The following is a 16,277-nucleotide window of genomic DNA, read 5'->3' on the forward strand; positions in this document are numbered from 1 at the left end:
AAAATACTATTTCAATACATAATATATCAAAAGTATTAAGGTATTTATTTTGTTCATACCAAATTTTCAAAATCTGGTATAAATTTTACACTTAACACATCTCACTTCAGTCCAACCACATTTTAAGTACTTAACCACATGTGGGTGATGGTATCAAAGTGGACACTATAGTTCTAGATCCACACTACACAGTATAACGTTAAATCATGTGTGTGATGATGACCCTAACGCAAGTTCCCTTATCAAAGAAAGGCTCAATTTGACTCAATAAGTTTAAATTATGTCTAAGTATATTAATATTTTCCCAGAAGTTTGCACTGACAGAAGGCACTTTCTAAAACCAGAGTATATACTGCCTGAACATTTCAAGTAAATGTACTTCAAAATTTTACACATAACCTAACAGTCTATGAAATCCCAAAATAAGCTAATTAGAAGTTACACAGAAACTCCCCTCCATTATCTGCACTAATGTCTCACATATATAACTCTCCATTCTTCTAGATGTTATCTTGCTCGTGGATACTTGGAAATCCTCAAAGCTCTTTTCAATAGCTGATGATGAATAATTAACCAAAAAAAAAAAAATCTCATACACAGGGACTTTGTGCCACTACACATTTATGCTTTTGTATCTATTTACTTACATACAGGTTGAGCATCCCCAATCCAAAAATATGAAATCTGAAATGCTCCAAAATCTGAAATTTTTTAACACCATGACATCACATGTGGAAAAATCCCATATGTAACACCTTTGCTTCAATGTATACAGTTTGTTTCACTCGCAAAATTATTTAAAATATTGTATAAAATTACCTTTAGGGTCTGTGCATAAAATGTACATGAAATATAACTGAATTTCATGTTTATATTTAGGTGCCATCCCCAAGATATCTCATTATGTATATACAAATATTCCAAAATCCAAAAAAAAAGAAAATCCAAAGTCCCAAACACTTCTGGTCCCAAGCATTTCCCATAAGGGATACTCAAAACCTGTATTACAAAAATCTCTATTAATGACAGTACCTTGGAATGTACACAGTGCAGTTTATATTCTCACTACCTATTCTAGCAACCTGTAAGTAAAAATTTATGTTACTCAGTTGATTCTGAGTGCTCCGTGAATAATAAATTTCACTCTAAATTGGAAAAAAGCTTAAGCTTTATTAGTAACCTTGAACAAGTAACATTATTAAATACCAAATGTATATAGCACTGTAAAAAATTAAGGCAACCTGTTTCTGCCTGTTGGTACTCACGACGAGAAACCAATGGAAAAATAGGAAAATAAATTACCACCTTACAAGTTACCCAAGAAGTTTAACGTAATTTCATCTAATCACTTATTACAGCATGTTCATATAAACAGCATTTTGGTATAATGTGTTAAGGAATCTACATTACATAGAAATACTTATTGAAAGAAATTTTAACTTATAGAAAACGGAATTTGTCTGATGTAGAGCATAAGCCTTCAATATTATCCTCTGGAGGTCTTCGGCTTACCCTCTGACCCTCCAAAATTAGGTACAAATTTTAAAGACTAAATATTTCCCAATTTCTAACTGGACACTTTCAGTGGAATTTTAATGTCATTAAGTATTTTTAATGACAAATTTTCATTTGTAACAAACAGTTTCAATCAAACCCTTTAAATTTTTTAAATTATAAAATGGCATATCTTTTGTGCTTCAAGTAGATTTTACAAATAGGTCATTTGAAAACTGCTTTTCTTTTTCTTCCACATTTTCCTGTATCTGTTTCCCTTGCATATACAAAGCCCAACTTGTCTACAGGTTCTCTGGTGTGGTGGCAAGCGTCAATTTTTATCACATTTTCTGCTTCAACATAAAACAATGATCAAGAATTTAAAAATAAACTACCATCAGAAAAGGCTACTTCAGAAAGACTTTAATTTTATCTATTAACAATTCGTACTGGGCCGGGTGCCCGGTGGTTCACGCCTGTAATCCTAGCACTTTGGGAGGCCGAGGCAGGCGGATCACAAGATCAGGAGTTCGAGACCAGCCTGGCCAACATGGTGAAACCCTGTCTCTACTACAAATAGGAAAATTAGCCGGGTGTGGTGTGGCATGCGCCTGTAGTCTCAGCTACTAGGGAAGCTGGGGCGGGAGAATCCTTGAACCCGGGAAGGGGAGGTTGCAGTGAGCCGACACCATGCCATTGCACTCCAGCCTGGGGGGTGACAGAGACTCCATCTCAAAAAAAAAAAAAAATCTCACTTTGGTTACAGCGGAGTAAAATAAAAGCGTTCACAGAATTTATAATTTTAACATCACAAAAAGCAAAAACACCCTCACAGCTATAACATCATATATTGACTGAAAGGAATTTTTCTATTTATAAAATACTGATTATTTCTAATCTTTTGCAGTAAAATGCTGAAAGCACCCAGGATGGTGGAGGCATGAATTAGGAATCCTAGAAAAGAGATCCGAGAGCTTTAAAACTTAATATGGCTACACACCCGCTAAAATAGCTAAAATTACAGAGACTGACAATATCAAAATGTTAGCAGGGATATGGAGCAACAGGAACTCCCATGTATCTTCGTTGGCGGGATGGTAAAATGATACAAGCATTTTTCAGTATATGCGCTGCTGAAGCCAGCACTACTTTTTTTTTTTTTTTTTTTTTTTTTTTTTTGAAACTGAGTTTCGCTCTTGTTGCCCAGGCTGGACTGCAATGGCGCAATCTCGGCTCACTGTAACCTCCCTCTCCCAGGTTCAAGCAATGATTCTCCTGCCTCAGCCTCAGCCTCCCCAGTAGCTGGGATTACAGGTGCCTGCCACCACGCCCAGCTAATTTTTGTATTTTTAGTAGAGACGGGGTTTCACCACGTTGGCCAGGCTGGTCTCGAACCTCAGGCAATCCACCCGCCTCGGCCTCACAAAGTGCTGGGATTACAGGTGTGAGCCACCGCATCCGGCCCAGAAGCATTTTTTAAAACATAGTTTCTCACAAAACTGAAACATACAATTGCCCTATGACCTACTCAAACCAAGTCTAAGTATATAACCATGAAAGATAAAAGAGTAAGACCACAAAAAAACTTGTATAAGACTGTTCATAGTAACTAACTGCAAACAGCCCAGGTGACCTTCAACAGTGAATAGATTAATTATGGTATACACATACAGTGGAAAACTACACACTAATAAAAAGAAAGGAACTACTGATACACGCAACAAAGACGAAACTCAAAAACATTATGCTGAGTGGGAAAAAAAGCCTTACCCAGAAAAATACACACAGTACTATAGACTCTATGGGATCCCATTTAATGTTAAGTTCTAAAACAGGCAACTCTGTAACTTAGGGCATAAAAAAAAAAAAAAAAAAAAAACTGGGTGGTTGATGGAAAGGCCAAGTGACTGAAATGACTGGGAAAAGGCAAGAAAAAACTTTCTAGTCAATTATAATGTTCTATATCTTGATAAGAGCTTGGGCTACACAGGTGTAAGCATTTGTGAAAACTCACGGAATGGCAACCATATCCATTTCACTGCTGCCAAAATTACGTCAAAAAACGTAAAAAATGAAGTTGAACTTAGGCAAATAAATTCACAATGCTGAAGTGACATGTACTGGTGTCATCTACTGATACGTGCAACTTACTCTGAATTGCTCCCCAAAATTAAATGAACTTGATAATCGATTATAATACCGTAAAATGCTAATTGTAGATGATGGACATATGTGTATCCACTTCCCAATTCTTTCAACTTTCCGCATGCTTGAAAATACAAAAATGGTAAGGAAAATTTTTACAAGCACTGGGAGACAAAAACAAAAGTGATAATTCTGTTGGTGGTAAAAGTTTCTCTCATTTGATGTTACACACCTCACTGCTTCACAAAATACACTACCTTTGGAACTCGTTAAACCAATACCCCAATCACCTACTGTCCCTGGGGAAACTGATAGGTACATTTCAGGAATTGTTGTTTCCTGTCACAAACTGTTCACGTTGTTTGCGATCTTCAGAGATTAAGTCAGTAATTATGGAAAACACGACGTATTCAACAATACACTAAAATTATTTGTTAAATTCCACCAAGAATCTTAATTAACTGCAAGGTTTGTATTCCTGAACCAAGTTTAAGTAATATTCTGCATTAACTCCGATTTTCTTTTATTTGATTGCAACCGCTAATATCAACATCGCTATCGCCCCTCTAAAATCAAACAAAAACCTACCCAATGATTGGCATCTAAGAGATGATAAACATACTAAAAGGGAAAGAGCAAGTCATCAGTGAAAGAAAGTCATTCACTTTTCTCCTTAAACCTAGTACTATCACTATTACTTAAGATGGAGCTAAAAACAGTTTCTACGTCATAATTTTTTTTTAAAGGTTGCAAGGTGGGAAAGATTTCAGGAGTTAAAATGCAGAACTAAATATACACGTGCACCTCACCCCAAAACCCACCTTAACAAGCAGGCACGTAAAACAACGAGGATCCCACCTACCCCTTTTTAATTCATGAAACAAAACCGCAGCCTGAGCTAAAGCGAACCCTCGCCCCCGCCCAGCCTCCACCCCGCCCGGAGCCTGGCGGTGGGTCCCTTTCCTTTGTGAGGAGTTGGAGGGGAGGCGACGGAGGGCGGGGAACTGGGGGAGGAGGCTGAGGGTCGGCGGATACCAGAGAAGGCAGGCTCCGAGAAAAGCGGCATCGGCCCGTCCCACAAACAGGCCGCGCCGCCACGCCACAAACCATTGCGGTGTCCCAAGGCGCAAACCCACGAACTTGGGTGTGATCTAATTTGGGACGACGCCCGGGAGAATGGCCGAGGACGACCCCTCTCCCAGGCTCTTCCAAAAGGTCTCCTGGGGCGGCGGGCGGAGGTCCTGCCGCCACCCCCATCCCGGCCCGAGCCCCAGGCGGCCTCACCTGCTGGACGGAGCTATTCTCGGGCACGGCGAATTCCTCCTTTTCCTTCGGGGTCTTCACGGTGACTTTCATGATTTTGGGCTCCGCGGAGGCAGCGGCCGCGGGGGCGCCAGCACCTTCGGCTCCGGCGGCACTATCCTGGGAGCCCGGAGGACCGCCGCTTTCACCACTCTCGGCCATGGCTGTGGCGGCGGCGGCGGCGGCGGCGGTGACTCAGGCAAGCAGGAGGGAGCAGGCGAGCAAGGAGGAGCCAGCAGACACCAGAGCCGGCAGGCCTGGACAGCGAAGAATGCAGAGCACGCCGCCTCAGTAGCAACGGGCGCAGGGCCACCGTAGCGGGTGTGGGGCCCCGGAGCTCGGTGCAGGCTCTGGCGCAGGCCCGGGTCAGGCGCTCGGCAGCCGCCGTGTGTTCAGGCGCCGCTCGCTCACACCGACATCCGCAGCAGCCACCGCTTCCTCCTCCCTGCCCCTTCCCCCACGTCCCTTCGCCGGCGCCGCGCGGAGCACGCCGGGTAACGCGCCTGGCGGCGTCGCCGAGTCATCCCCGGCTGGCGCGACTTTGAGCTCAGCCTGCGTGCCTTTTCCTTTCCCGCTCCATTGCCCAAAGTGCAGGCGAAGCCAGTGTGAAGGACTAAAAGCAAAATGGGGCGGGGTAGGTCAGTTCATGGTTTTTTCCCACTCCTTTCACCAAAAACTAAATCGCAGGTTCCAGTTAAGCGCTGTAACGGCGCACCGAGATGACGTCACGGTTAGCGAAATTACTAGAAAGGGACCAGTGGGCCCTGCGGCCGCGGCTGCGCCTGCGCGCTTGCTGTCCAGGTAGTCTCCCCACCTTACCTCATGCCCAGCTGGGCCGTGTTCACCCCTCCGCGCTGTCACAATCGCCTTGCCCTCCCTTGCCTCTCTGTCTACTCTGCGTTCCCCGCTGGGAGGAGGGTCTCGTGATAAAATAGCGGCGAGGTATTTTGTTATTTTAATATGCTTAGCGTTTGATATTTGGAGGGGTCGTATTGCCCTATGCGGGGGAGTTGGGGTAAGTTAATGGTGGAAAGGCCTCAGCACAACGAACAGAAAATGGAGTAAACGCCCGTGACTGCCCTGCGCAATCCTGCGGAGTCATTGCTTCATGGCCAGAGCTTATTTACCGCCCTCGGGTTAGCCCGGTTTGGTCAGACGATCAGTCAGGCGACCTGTATTGACAGTGGCCTCTGCTGCTACGATGACAGCTGTGCGCGAGCGCCCCCAGATTATCTGTGTGTAGGGCGGAACAGGGTGCCCGAGGAGTGTCCACCCAAATGGGACAATTTAATATAGTTGAGGTGTTCGCCTTATATTCTATCAAATTAAGTTACTGGTCAATTTCAGGCTTTAAGTGGCATTAAGGATAGTTCCAAAATTATTTTCAGTGTAATACAGAGAGAAGTTATCTCTGAGAATCCTAATTTGAAATGACGTCATTGGCTTTTAAAGATGACTTGCAAGGAATGTACAAACCAGCCCATTATTAATCAATGTTGCACAATTTAAATCCTGACAGCCCACTGTGACCCAAATCCGCAAAGATACATTCTGCGTTTCTGCTCCTAAGCCGTCCAACCCTGTTCTGAGAATAAATACTGTTACATAAACACGACTTTTTAGCAGAGCTCTATGGACTCTGGGTCTAAGAGAATTCTGAGGGTATCGATTTCAGTATAGACATCATTTAATATCACCTAAATTTCTGGCAGCATGGCTCAATAACAAGGCCTTCTGCTTAATGAAGGATGACTACTTGGTTATGTCCAGGTGTGAGATAATCACTGCTTCTAAAGCTAGAAAGTGCCACAACTGGATAACCAATCATTTGGAATTTCTTCCATATGTCTAAATAAAATTTCTCCTCAACTTCATTAGCTCCTCATTACCTGTTTTTCCCTGTCATGCTGTGTCTTACCTGCATGCTTTGCCTAGGCTGCCTTCCTCTACCTAGAATGACTTTCCCCTTGCCTTCACCTGTCTAACTTCTACTCATCCTGTATCACATGCCCCAGGAAGACTTCACTCCCTACCATTTAGAGATACGGTTTTTCCCTTGATTCTCCAACAAATACCGTGTGTGTGTGTGTGTGTGTGTGTGTGTGTGTCTGTCTGTCTCCCTGCATTTATGGACTTTGCAATTATCTGTGTCTACATTATTGTCTAAAAATGTTTGATGTGTGTGACACTATAAGGTAATAAGATTTACCTGTAAGAAGATACCATATAGTTATCCATTGTTATGGCACTTTTTAGATATAATCCTGACCTGCATGAGAATCGGAGGTAGGGGCACTATGGTGTAAATCAGAGATTAGTGAACTTTCTGGGAGGGCTAGATAGTAAATATTAGGTTGGTGCCAAAAAAAAAATTTGCAAAAACCGCAATTATTTATGCATCAACCTAATATTTTAGGCTTTGTGAGCCACAGGATCTCAGTCTAAAACACTAAGCTATGCCCTTGTATCACAGAGTAACCATAGACAATACATACATGAATAATCATAGCTATGTTTACTAAAAACTCTACTTGCAAAACAAAAACAGACATAGGATCTGATTTGGCCTACAGAAGATAGTTTGCCAACCCCAGGTCTAGATGTTTATTTGTGGCATTTTCTTCCGAATGGTTTTTATTTGTTAAATGGTCTGTCTGGAGAAAATTTTAAGAACATATTTTATCACAGTATCCTAATACTGTATAATACTATATTGAGCATACAAGAATAATAAGACTCAGTTTCTGCCGTCAAAAAACTTGAAGTGATAGTTGGATGATGGGGGTGAGGGATAGGAGGGAGACTGGCAGTGATGTCCTGGTAAATGACTAATAACCAGTCCTCCTGAAAATAAACTTTATTACATTTGCCAATTTCCTTGATGTAAATACTTGCAAATGGTTACCAACTTGAGATCCTCTGCCTCACAAAACACGTGAAATTTTACCAGTAAGCCCTCACAAGCCAGTATGAGCCAGCTCCAACTGAAGAAGTCCCATTTTGAGAAAATCCATTATTCAGAGTTCAAGTATATTGATAGAAGGTTATTATTCACATGATAGAATAATTCTTTTTTGACAAAATGATTCAGTCAACTCAATAAGAATTCATTGAGTATCTCTGACAAACTTTAATCCTCTAATCTTGTGTCCAGGAGCATACCTTTAATACGAGGTAGTACATATGTCATGTAAGTGCTATAAATAACATGACTTCATCATGTTACTAGGCTACTGAAAAATCTATCATAAGTTTCCCACTGCCTAGAAAATAAAGCCAAAGCTTTTTATTTTTTTGGAGACAGTTTTTTTCTGTCGCCCAGGCTGGAGGGTAATGGCATGATCTCGGCCTACTGCAACCTCCGCCTCCTGGGTTCAAGCGATTCTCCTGCCTCAGCCTCCTGAGTAGCTGGGATTACAGGCATGCACCACCACGCCCAGCTAATTTTTGTATTTTTAGTAGAAACAGAGTTTGACCATGTTGGCCAGGCTGGTCTCAAACTCCTGACCTCAGGTGATCCACCCACCTCAGCCTCCCAAAGTGCTGGGATTACAGGTGTGAGCCACTGCGCCCAGCCCAGAGCTTCCTAACTAGGCCTTCCACAGGTAACTCCTAGTGTTGACTCCTGTTGCTCTCAATATATATGCTCCATTCCAGTCAAATACCTTTATGACCATCCCTAGAAGCACTTATACATTATACTTTTCTTACTTCTGATCATTCCTTCAAGTCATTACACCCACCTCCTTGTACCCATTATTGCTACCTGCTTTCTGAAACTCCTTGAATACCCAAGCTTACAGAATCTGACCTTCCGTCATAATTACCTGCACATTTCACTTGACCATTCATCACTTGTAGCACAGCTTCTATTATCTGAAACTTTCTCCTGCTACCAGTCTAGTTTACACCCTCATTAACTCTGGCCTGGATTACAGCAATAACCTCCTACAGATTCCTCTGCCTCAATCTAAAGTCTCCATCCTCAACTCTTATTTTCCAGTGATGCCATATGTTATCCTAGAACAAAGCTTTGATTATGACACCTGCTTGAAAATTTCCAGTCACTGTCACCAAAGTGTTAAGAGTAATGTCTAAACGTTGTGGCATGGTGTCCAGGGTCTTCTGTAAACCAAAGACCTTGCTCTTCACTCATATCTTATCCTCAACCAAACTGGTCAGCTAAGCTCTCCAAGCATGTCTTGCACTTTCCAGCTTCAACTGCAAGTAGAAATTCTTCCCCCTTATATTGACCCCATCATTTTACCCATCCTGCAAGACTCAAATGTGACATTCCCTAATAACCCTTTTTGGATCCGAAATAGTCTTTAAATCCTCTGTATTCCCATATAGCTTTATTACTTTTTGATGTCACCACATTCTGTCTTGTATCATACGTCTGTGCATATCTCATTTATTAGATAAAGGCCTTGAAAACAGGGATCAAGTCTTAATCATCATTTATACCAGAGGTCCCCAACCCCTGGGCCATGGACCAGTACCAGTCTGTGGCCTGTTAGGAACTGGGCTACACAGCAGGAGGTGGTGAGTGACAGGCAAGCAAGCATTACTGCCTGAGCTCCACCTCCCATCAGATCAGCAGCAGCAGCGGCATTAGATTCTGATAGGAGCGTGATCACTATTGTGAACTGGGCATGTGAGGGATCTAGGTTGTGTGCTCCTTAAGAGTATCTAATGCCTGATGATCTGAGATGGAAGAGTTTCATCCCAAAACCATCTCCCCCTGACCCCCAGTCCATGGAAAAATTGTCTTCCACAAAACCGGTCCCTGGTGCCAAAAAGGTTGGGGAACTGCTGGTCGGTACAAAAGTAATTGTGGTTTTTGCACTGTTGGAATTTGTCATTTGATATTGGAATACATTCTTAAATAAATGTGGTTATGTTATACATCATTTTAATGTGCATTTCTTTTTTTTTTTGCTAATGACATTGCTGTTTGTTTTATATTTATTTTAGACTATGGAAATTATGTTAGACAAAAAGCAAATTCGAGCAATTTTCTTATTCAAGTTCAAAATGGGTCATAAAGCAGCGGAGACAACTCACAACATCAGCAACACATTTGGCCCAGGAACTGCTAATGAACACACAGTGCAGTGGTGGTTCAAGAAGTTTCACAAAGGAGAGGAGAGCCTTGAAGATGAGGAGCATAGTGGCCAGCCATCGGAAGTTGACAGTGACCAATTGAGAGCAATCATCAAAGCTGATCCTCTTAGAACTACACCTGAAGTTGCTGAAGAACTCAACATTGACCATTCTATAGTCGTTCGGCATTTGAAGCAAATTGGAAAGGTGAAAAAGTTTGGTAAGTGGGTGCCTTGTGAACTAAGCGAAAAACAAAAAAATTGTCGTTTTGAAGTGTCATCTTCTCTTATTCTACGCAACAACAGTGAACCATTTCTCGATCGGATTGTGATGTGCCACGAAAAGTGGATTTTATATGACAGCCAGTGACAGCCAGCTCGGTGGTTGGACCAGGAAGCTCCAAAGCATTTCCCAAAGCCAAACTTGCACCAGAATAAGGTCATGGTCACTGTTTGGTGGTCTGCTGCTGGTCTGATCCACTACAACTTTCTGAATCCTGGCGAAACCCTTACATCTGAGAAATATGCTCAGTAAATCGATGAGATGCACCAAAAACTACAACACCTGCCGCTGGCATTGGTCAACAGAAAGGGCCCAATTCTTCTCCACGACAGTGCCCAACCACACATTGCACAACCAGCACTTGGGAAATTGAACGAATTGGGCTACGAAGTTTTGCCTCATCCTCCATATTCACCTGACCTCTCGCCAACCGACTACCACTTCTTCAAGCATCTTGACAACTTTTTGCAGGGAAAACGCTTCCACAACCAGCAGGATGCAGAACATGCTTTCCAATAGTTCGTTGAATCCCAAAGCATGGATTTTTATGCTACAGGAATAAACAAAGTTATTTCTCGTTGGCAAAAATGTGTTGGTTGTAATGGTTCCTATTTTGATTAATAAGATGTGTTTGAGCCTAGTTATAATGATTTAAAATTCACAGTCCAAAACCACAATTACTTTTGCACCAAGCTAATACCACACAGTGCCCAGTGTGATTTCTTGGCATGAGAGCATTTATTGTTGAAATGAATTATTGAACCATCCTGTTTTCCACCAGAGAGGAAACTCCTTTAGAGCAGTAGATCATATTTTATACTCCTTTGTCTTTCCCGAAGTTTATAGTATAGTGACATAGATAGATGATTGATTAATTCAAAGAAAGATAGATGTATACATACATGCCTTAGAACTTATTTGCTTTACAATAGAAGTTCAAAGAAATAAAACATTGGGGCAGGGGAAGGTGGAAAAGTCAGAGGCTTTTGAAAGAAATGATTTTGAGCCAGCCCTTAAGGAATGGATATGATTTTAAGCATGTTGAGAGGGACGATGTCTTGAGAAAGAGTTCATAATGGGGAATAGAAACTCTCCTAGAACACCAGTCTCAAATTGGGTCCATAGCCTAGGAACAATTGGAACACTTCATAAATATCTCTAGGGCTACTTCAAAATCAAAGGGAATGAAGTGTTCCAGTTGTTTCTGAGTCTTCGGGCTGGAGAAGAGGTGGTGGTGAAGATGGGTGCTTATTAATTTGCCAACTAAAACTTTAGACACTGGGTAGAAGGAGCAACTATTAGGTTGGTGCAAAAGTAACTGCAGTTTTTGCCATATTTTAATGACAAAACTGCAGTTACTTTTGTACCAACCTAATATATGTACAGCCACTACAAACTTTGGATAAAAGTTGCTAAGTAGGATCCCATAGTTTTCTTGGTGCTGTACCAAGCACTGCATAACACACAGAAGCAAAGGGGGCTGGCAGCGGCACAAGGTAAGGAGACATAGCAGCCTCTTTGGAGAACATGGCTGGGGCTCTATTCGTTTTTTCGCTTTTTATTTTGAAGTAATTATAGGAAGTTGCAAAAATAGAACAGAGTCCTGTGTACCCTTGCTTCCCCCAGTGGTGGCATTTGATATTGTTGCATAATATCAAAATTAGGAAATTGACACGTTAACTAGACTACAGACCTTACTGGTTGTATCATATTTTTAACCTGCATTCATTTGCATGTGTGTGTCTGTATGCATGTAGCTGTATGCAAAATTCCATACATAAATTTATGTTACCATCACTGCAGTCGAGATACAGAATTATTCTATCACCAGTCTATTTTTAATCCTTCCTGTATTACAGGGTTTTTCAACCTTGATACTGTTGACATTTGGGGTCAGATCATTTTATCTTGTGGGGGGCTTTTCTGTGCATTGTAGGATGTTTAGCAGAATCCTTACTCACTAGATGTCAGTAGCAGTCCCACCCTACCCCTGTCATGACAATAGAAAATGTCTCTAGACTGTGCCAGATGTCACATAGGAGGCAAAATTGCTCCTGGTTGAGAACCACTGCTGTACAGAGAGCTAGTGGAATCCTCTTTACCATCTGCATCTTTCCTCTTATTTCCCCTCTTACAAAGTGGAGTAGCAAATGTTATCAAGTATCAAAAATGATATTTCACTTCAAAGTCTTTTTAATTCTGAGTCTATTAGAATACTCAAGATAAACTTCACAGGGAATTTTTCCCAGTAGATGGTAAGTCTTGCCAGGATTCCATTATAAACTTAATCTCAGTTACTGCATCTCACCCACTCGTCCCTTATCAAGAGTCTGGAATTTACTCAGGTCTTATGAAAATGCCTGAAAATATTTGAAGACTATTCTCCTTTGACCTCTCTTACAAACAGGTTACTGCTGATAACCTAAGACACAGTCCCTAAGGCAAGCATTGAATATCTTGCAGAAGTGTTAAGACTGGTTCTCCTGGAAACATATGAATAGAAGGATATATATTTTGATAAGTAGACTCAGGTTTGGTCTTATTTTGTGTGTAAAACTCAAAGCCTGGTGATTTCAGTGGACAAATGTATTCAAAACAAACATACTTGGAATGTGTTTCTTGACCTTAGGAGGTTAGCTTATGTGAAGAGTCTGCCGTCATGTATAAACTAAGCAAATGAGCCATGGGGAAATTTTAGGTGATTACTGAGGACACAGAAAAGAAGGTTAGGAATTTTCAAAATCTGTAGTATGATGCCAATCATCCAAGAATTCCAGAGGATACTAATGCTTCTGGGGGGAAAAATATAACGCTTCTGGAAGCTGAGAGGTGTTTAAAGAAGAAAGTATTGTCTTCCCGTCATTCATTGCACTTGAATAATTCTTACAGCCTTTTTTCCCATTTGAGAATGGTCAATGAGTTGAAAGGTCAAGGCAGAACCTGTGGCTTATCCAAGTTCTATAATATGTCAAATAACTGTGAAGGATCTGAGTCCCCACTTACAAGCTATCAGTTTCAAACTGTAAACACAAGACTCCTACATGAGAAACAAAGGTCTTTGTTACAGCAATATCAGTGGCTGCCGTGTCAGCATTTTCTTGCACCAGTTACCCAAGCCCTAATTTCCACAAGGTGATACAAAGAGAGCTAGGTGACACCTGTACACACAGTGGTTTGCATGATAAGAGAGGAAATCTAAACATGGGGAACCCAAATCTTTTATAATGGGCAGTAAGCATGACTTCCCTTTGCTTTGTAGGAAGATACTTTATCTTCTAAGACTGTTCACTATAGAAATACCCTTGGAAAAATAGTCCAGGCCAGGTTTGTGGCTCACACCTATAATCCCAGCACTTTGGGAGGCGGAAGCGGGCAGACTGCTTGAGCTCAGGAGACCAAGACTAGCCTGGGCAATGTGGCAAAACCCCATCTCTACATAAAATGCAAAAGTTAGCCAGGCATGGTGGCACCCACCTGTTGTCCCAGCTACTCAGGAGGCTGAGATGGGAGGATTGTTTGCACCCAGAGGTTGAGGCTGCAGTGAGCTGTGATTGTGCCACTACACTCCAGCCTGGGCCACAGACAAGACCCTATCTCAAAAAAAAAAAAAAAAAAAAAGACAATTATCCAGAAGAAACACAATATATTAGTTTGCTATTGCTGCTGTTGTAACAAATTACCATGAACTTAGTGGCTTAAAACAACAGATATTTATTAACTTATAGTTCTGGGGATCCGGAGTCCAAAATTGATCTGAAAAGGCTAAAATCAAAGTCTGTGTTTCTTCTGGAAGCTGTAAGGGAGAATCGATTGCCTTTTCCAGTTTCTAGAGGCTGCCCACATTCCTTGACTTGTGGCCACATCACTCCAACCTCTACTTTCATTGTCATATCTCTTCTGACTCTCTGCCTCCCTCTTTCCTTCATAAGGATCTTTGTGATGATGTTGGACCCACTCAGATAATCCAAGATTCTCTCCCCATCTTAATATTCTTAATTGCATCCTGCAGAGTCACTTTTGCATGTAAGGTAACATATTTTCAAAGGTTCTTTTTTTCTTTTTTTATTTTATTTTCTTTTTTTTTTTTTTTTTTTTTTTGAGACGGAGTCTCACTCTGTCACCCAGGCTGGAGTGCAGTGGCGCGATCTCGGCTCACTGCAAGCTCCGCCTCCCGGGTTCACGCCATTCTCCTGCCTCAGCCTCCCGAGTAGCTGGGAGTATAGGTGCCCACCACCACGCCTGGCTAATTTTTGTATTTTTAGTAGAGACGGGGTTTCACCATATTAGCCAGGATGGTCTCGATCTCCTGACCTCGTGATGTGCCTGCCTTGGCCTCCCAAAGTGCTAGGATTACAGGCGTGAGCCACCGCGCCCAGCCAGGTTATTTTTTTCTTTTTCTTTTCTTTTTTTTTTTTTAAGAGATAAGATCTCACTCAGTCACCCAGGCTGGAGTGCAATGGCACGATCACAGCTCACTGCAGCCTAACCTCCTGGGCTCAAGCAGTCCTCCCACCTCAGCCTCCCCAGCAGCTGGGATTACAGGTACACACCACCATGCCTAGCTAATTTTTTTTTTTTTTTTTTTTTTTTTTTGTAGAGATGCGTTCTCCCTGTGTTTCACAGGATGGTCTCAAAATCCTGGGCTCAAGTGATCCTCCCACCTCAGCCTTCTAAAGTGCTAGGATAATAGGCCTGTGCCACTGTGCCCAGTCTCAAAGATTCTGCAGATTAAAATGTGGACATTTTTGGGCAGCCATTGTTCTATCCACTATAGCCAGGCAGTGCCTCTATTCACCAGATGTGCAGAATCATGGAAGACCTATAGAGAATTGTCTCTCAACATCCACCCCTTGTTTCTGTACTTTCTTGACTTCTGGCAAACTTTCCCATGAGTATGCCACACTGTTAAGTCACTCTGATGAATCTTCACCAGAGGCTGAGACCAAATCTGTTCAATTTGTTTCATACAGCATTAATAAGGCTATTGTCAACAAGACTACTGGTAGCAAGATAAGGCCAACCTGCAATATTAATAACCATGTTTTCCAGGGTTCCAGGCACAATCGGCTGAACAAATCTTATAAAGCTTTAGGGTCTACTTCGGCTGCCTCCTTGGCATTGTTTATGAATTGATTTTTTCCACTTGGCCCAAGGAATATATCCAAGTACAGCAAGATGTATTAGCATTTGCACATATTTCATCATGGCCTGCAAGAAGGAAATCTAGGGCAGTTATATCAATCAACAACCCTAAGCAGTGAAGTGAGGTGGATTTGAATCCCTTCCAGAGCCAATATGATATCACTGATCATTTCAGCTAAAGTTAGGAAAAATTTTGTTTCATTCTTTTAATTGGCGGGCTCACATTGTAGGAATAACTGGCGCAGGTGCATATATACATAACAAGTCAGCTATCCCTCTGAGAAAATCCTCTGAGTAATCTAGAGTAGCCTCATTTGCATAGTTCTCCCAGTTATCTACTGATGGTGTTTCCTTAAACACTTGAAGATTTCTTATGACCACCCCTACAGTGTAAGTCACTGTAAGGTGTTTTGGGGTTTGGTTTGGTTTTGAGACTGAGTCTTAATCTGTCACCCAGGCTGGAGTGCAGCAATGCAATCTCAGCTCACTGCAACCTCCACCTCTTAGGTTCAAGTGATTCTCCTGCCTCAGCCTCCTGAGTAGCTGGTGCTACAGGTGCATGCCATCACGCCCTGTGAATTTTTGTATTTTTAGTAGAGATTGGGTTTCACCATGTTGGCCAGGCTGGTCTGGAACTCCCGACCTCAAGTGATCTGTCTGCCTCAGCCTCCCAAAGTGCTGGGATTACAGGCGTGAGCCACCGCGCCCAGCCTATAAGGTGTTTTTAAGATAAGGCAAGTTACTGGCTGACTTCTACATAAGAAATTCATGAGGCAGATGGATCACTTGAGGTTGGGAGTTCAAGA

The 16,277-nt window shown here is 42.1% G+C and overlaps 2 protein-coding genes across 3 annotated transcripts in view; one reads left to right on the plus strand and one right to left on the minus strand.

The window, feature by feature from the left end:
- The window catches only part of UBQLN1 (ubiquilin 1), a 48,348-nt gene extending 42,575 nt beyond the window's left edge, over window positions 1-5,773 (minus strand). The window contains exon 1 of one of the 2 annotated variants that reach the window (XM_009456778.4): window positions 4,924-5,773. In XM_009456778.4, coding sequence (XP_009455053.2) covers window positions 4,924-5,103 — 180 coding nt within the window. In that variant the 5' untranslated portion in view covers window positions 5,104-5,773. The remainder of the gene's footprint in view (window positions 1-4,923) is intronic. The other variant, XM_016961026.3, reaches the window with a different exon arrangement.
- On the plus strand, window positions 5,243-11,072 carry LOC107976692 (histone-lysine N-methyltransferase SETMAR). Its single transcript, XM_016961027.4, is given in 2 exon segments — window positions 5,243-5,575; window positions 9,919-11,072. A coding segment is annotated over 1 exon segment (1,029 nt). The 5' UTR covers window positions 5,243-5,575; window positions 9,919-9,921; the 3' UTR covers window positions 10,951-11,072.
- The last annotated feature ends 5,205 nt before the right edge of the window (window positions 11,073-16,277 follow it).

This window comes from Pan troglodytes, chromosome 11 (assembly GCF_028858775.2).
Source record: "Pan troglodytes isolate AG18354 chromosome 11, NHGRI_mPanTro3-v2.0_pri, whole genome shotgun sequence".
NCBI lineage: Eukaryota > Metazoa > Chordata > Mammalia > Primates > Hominidae > Pan > Pan troglodytes.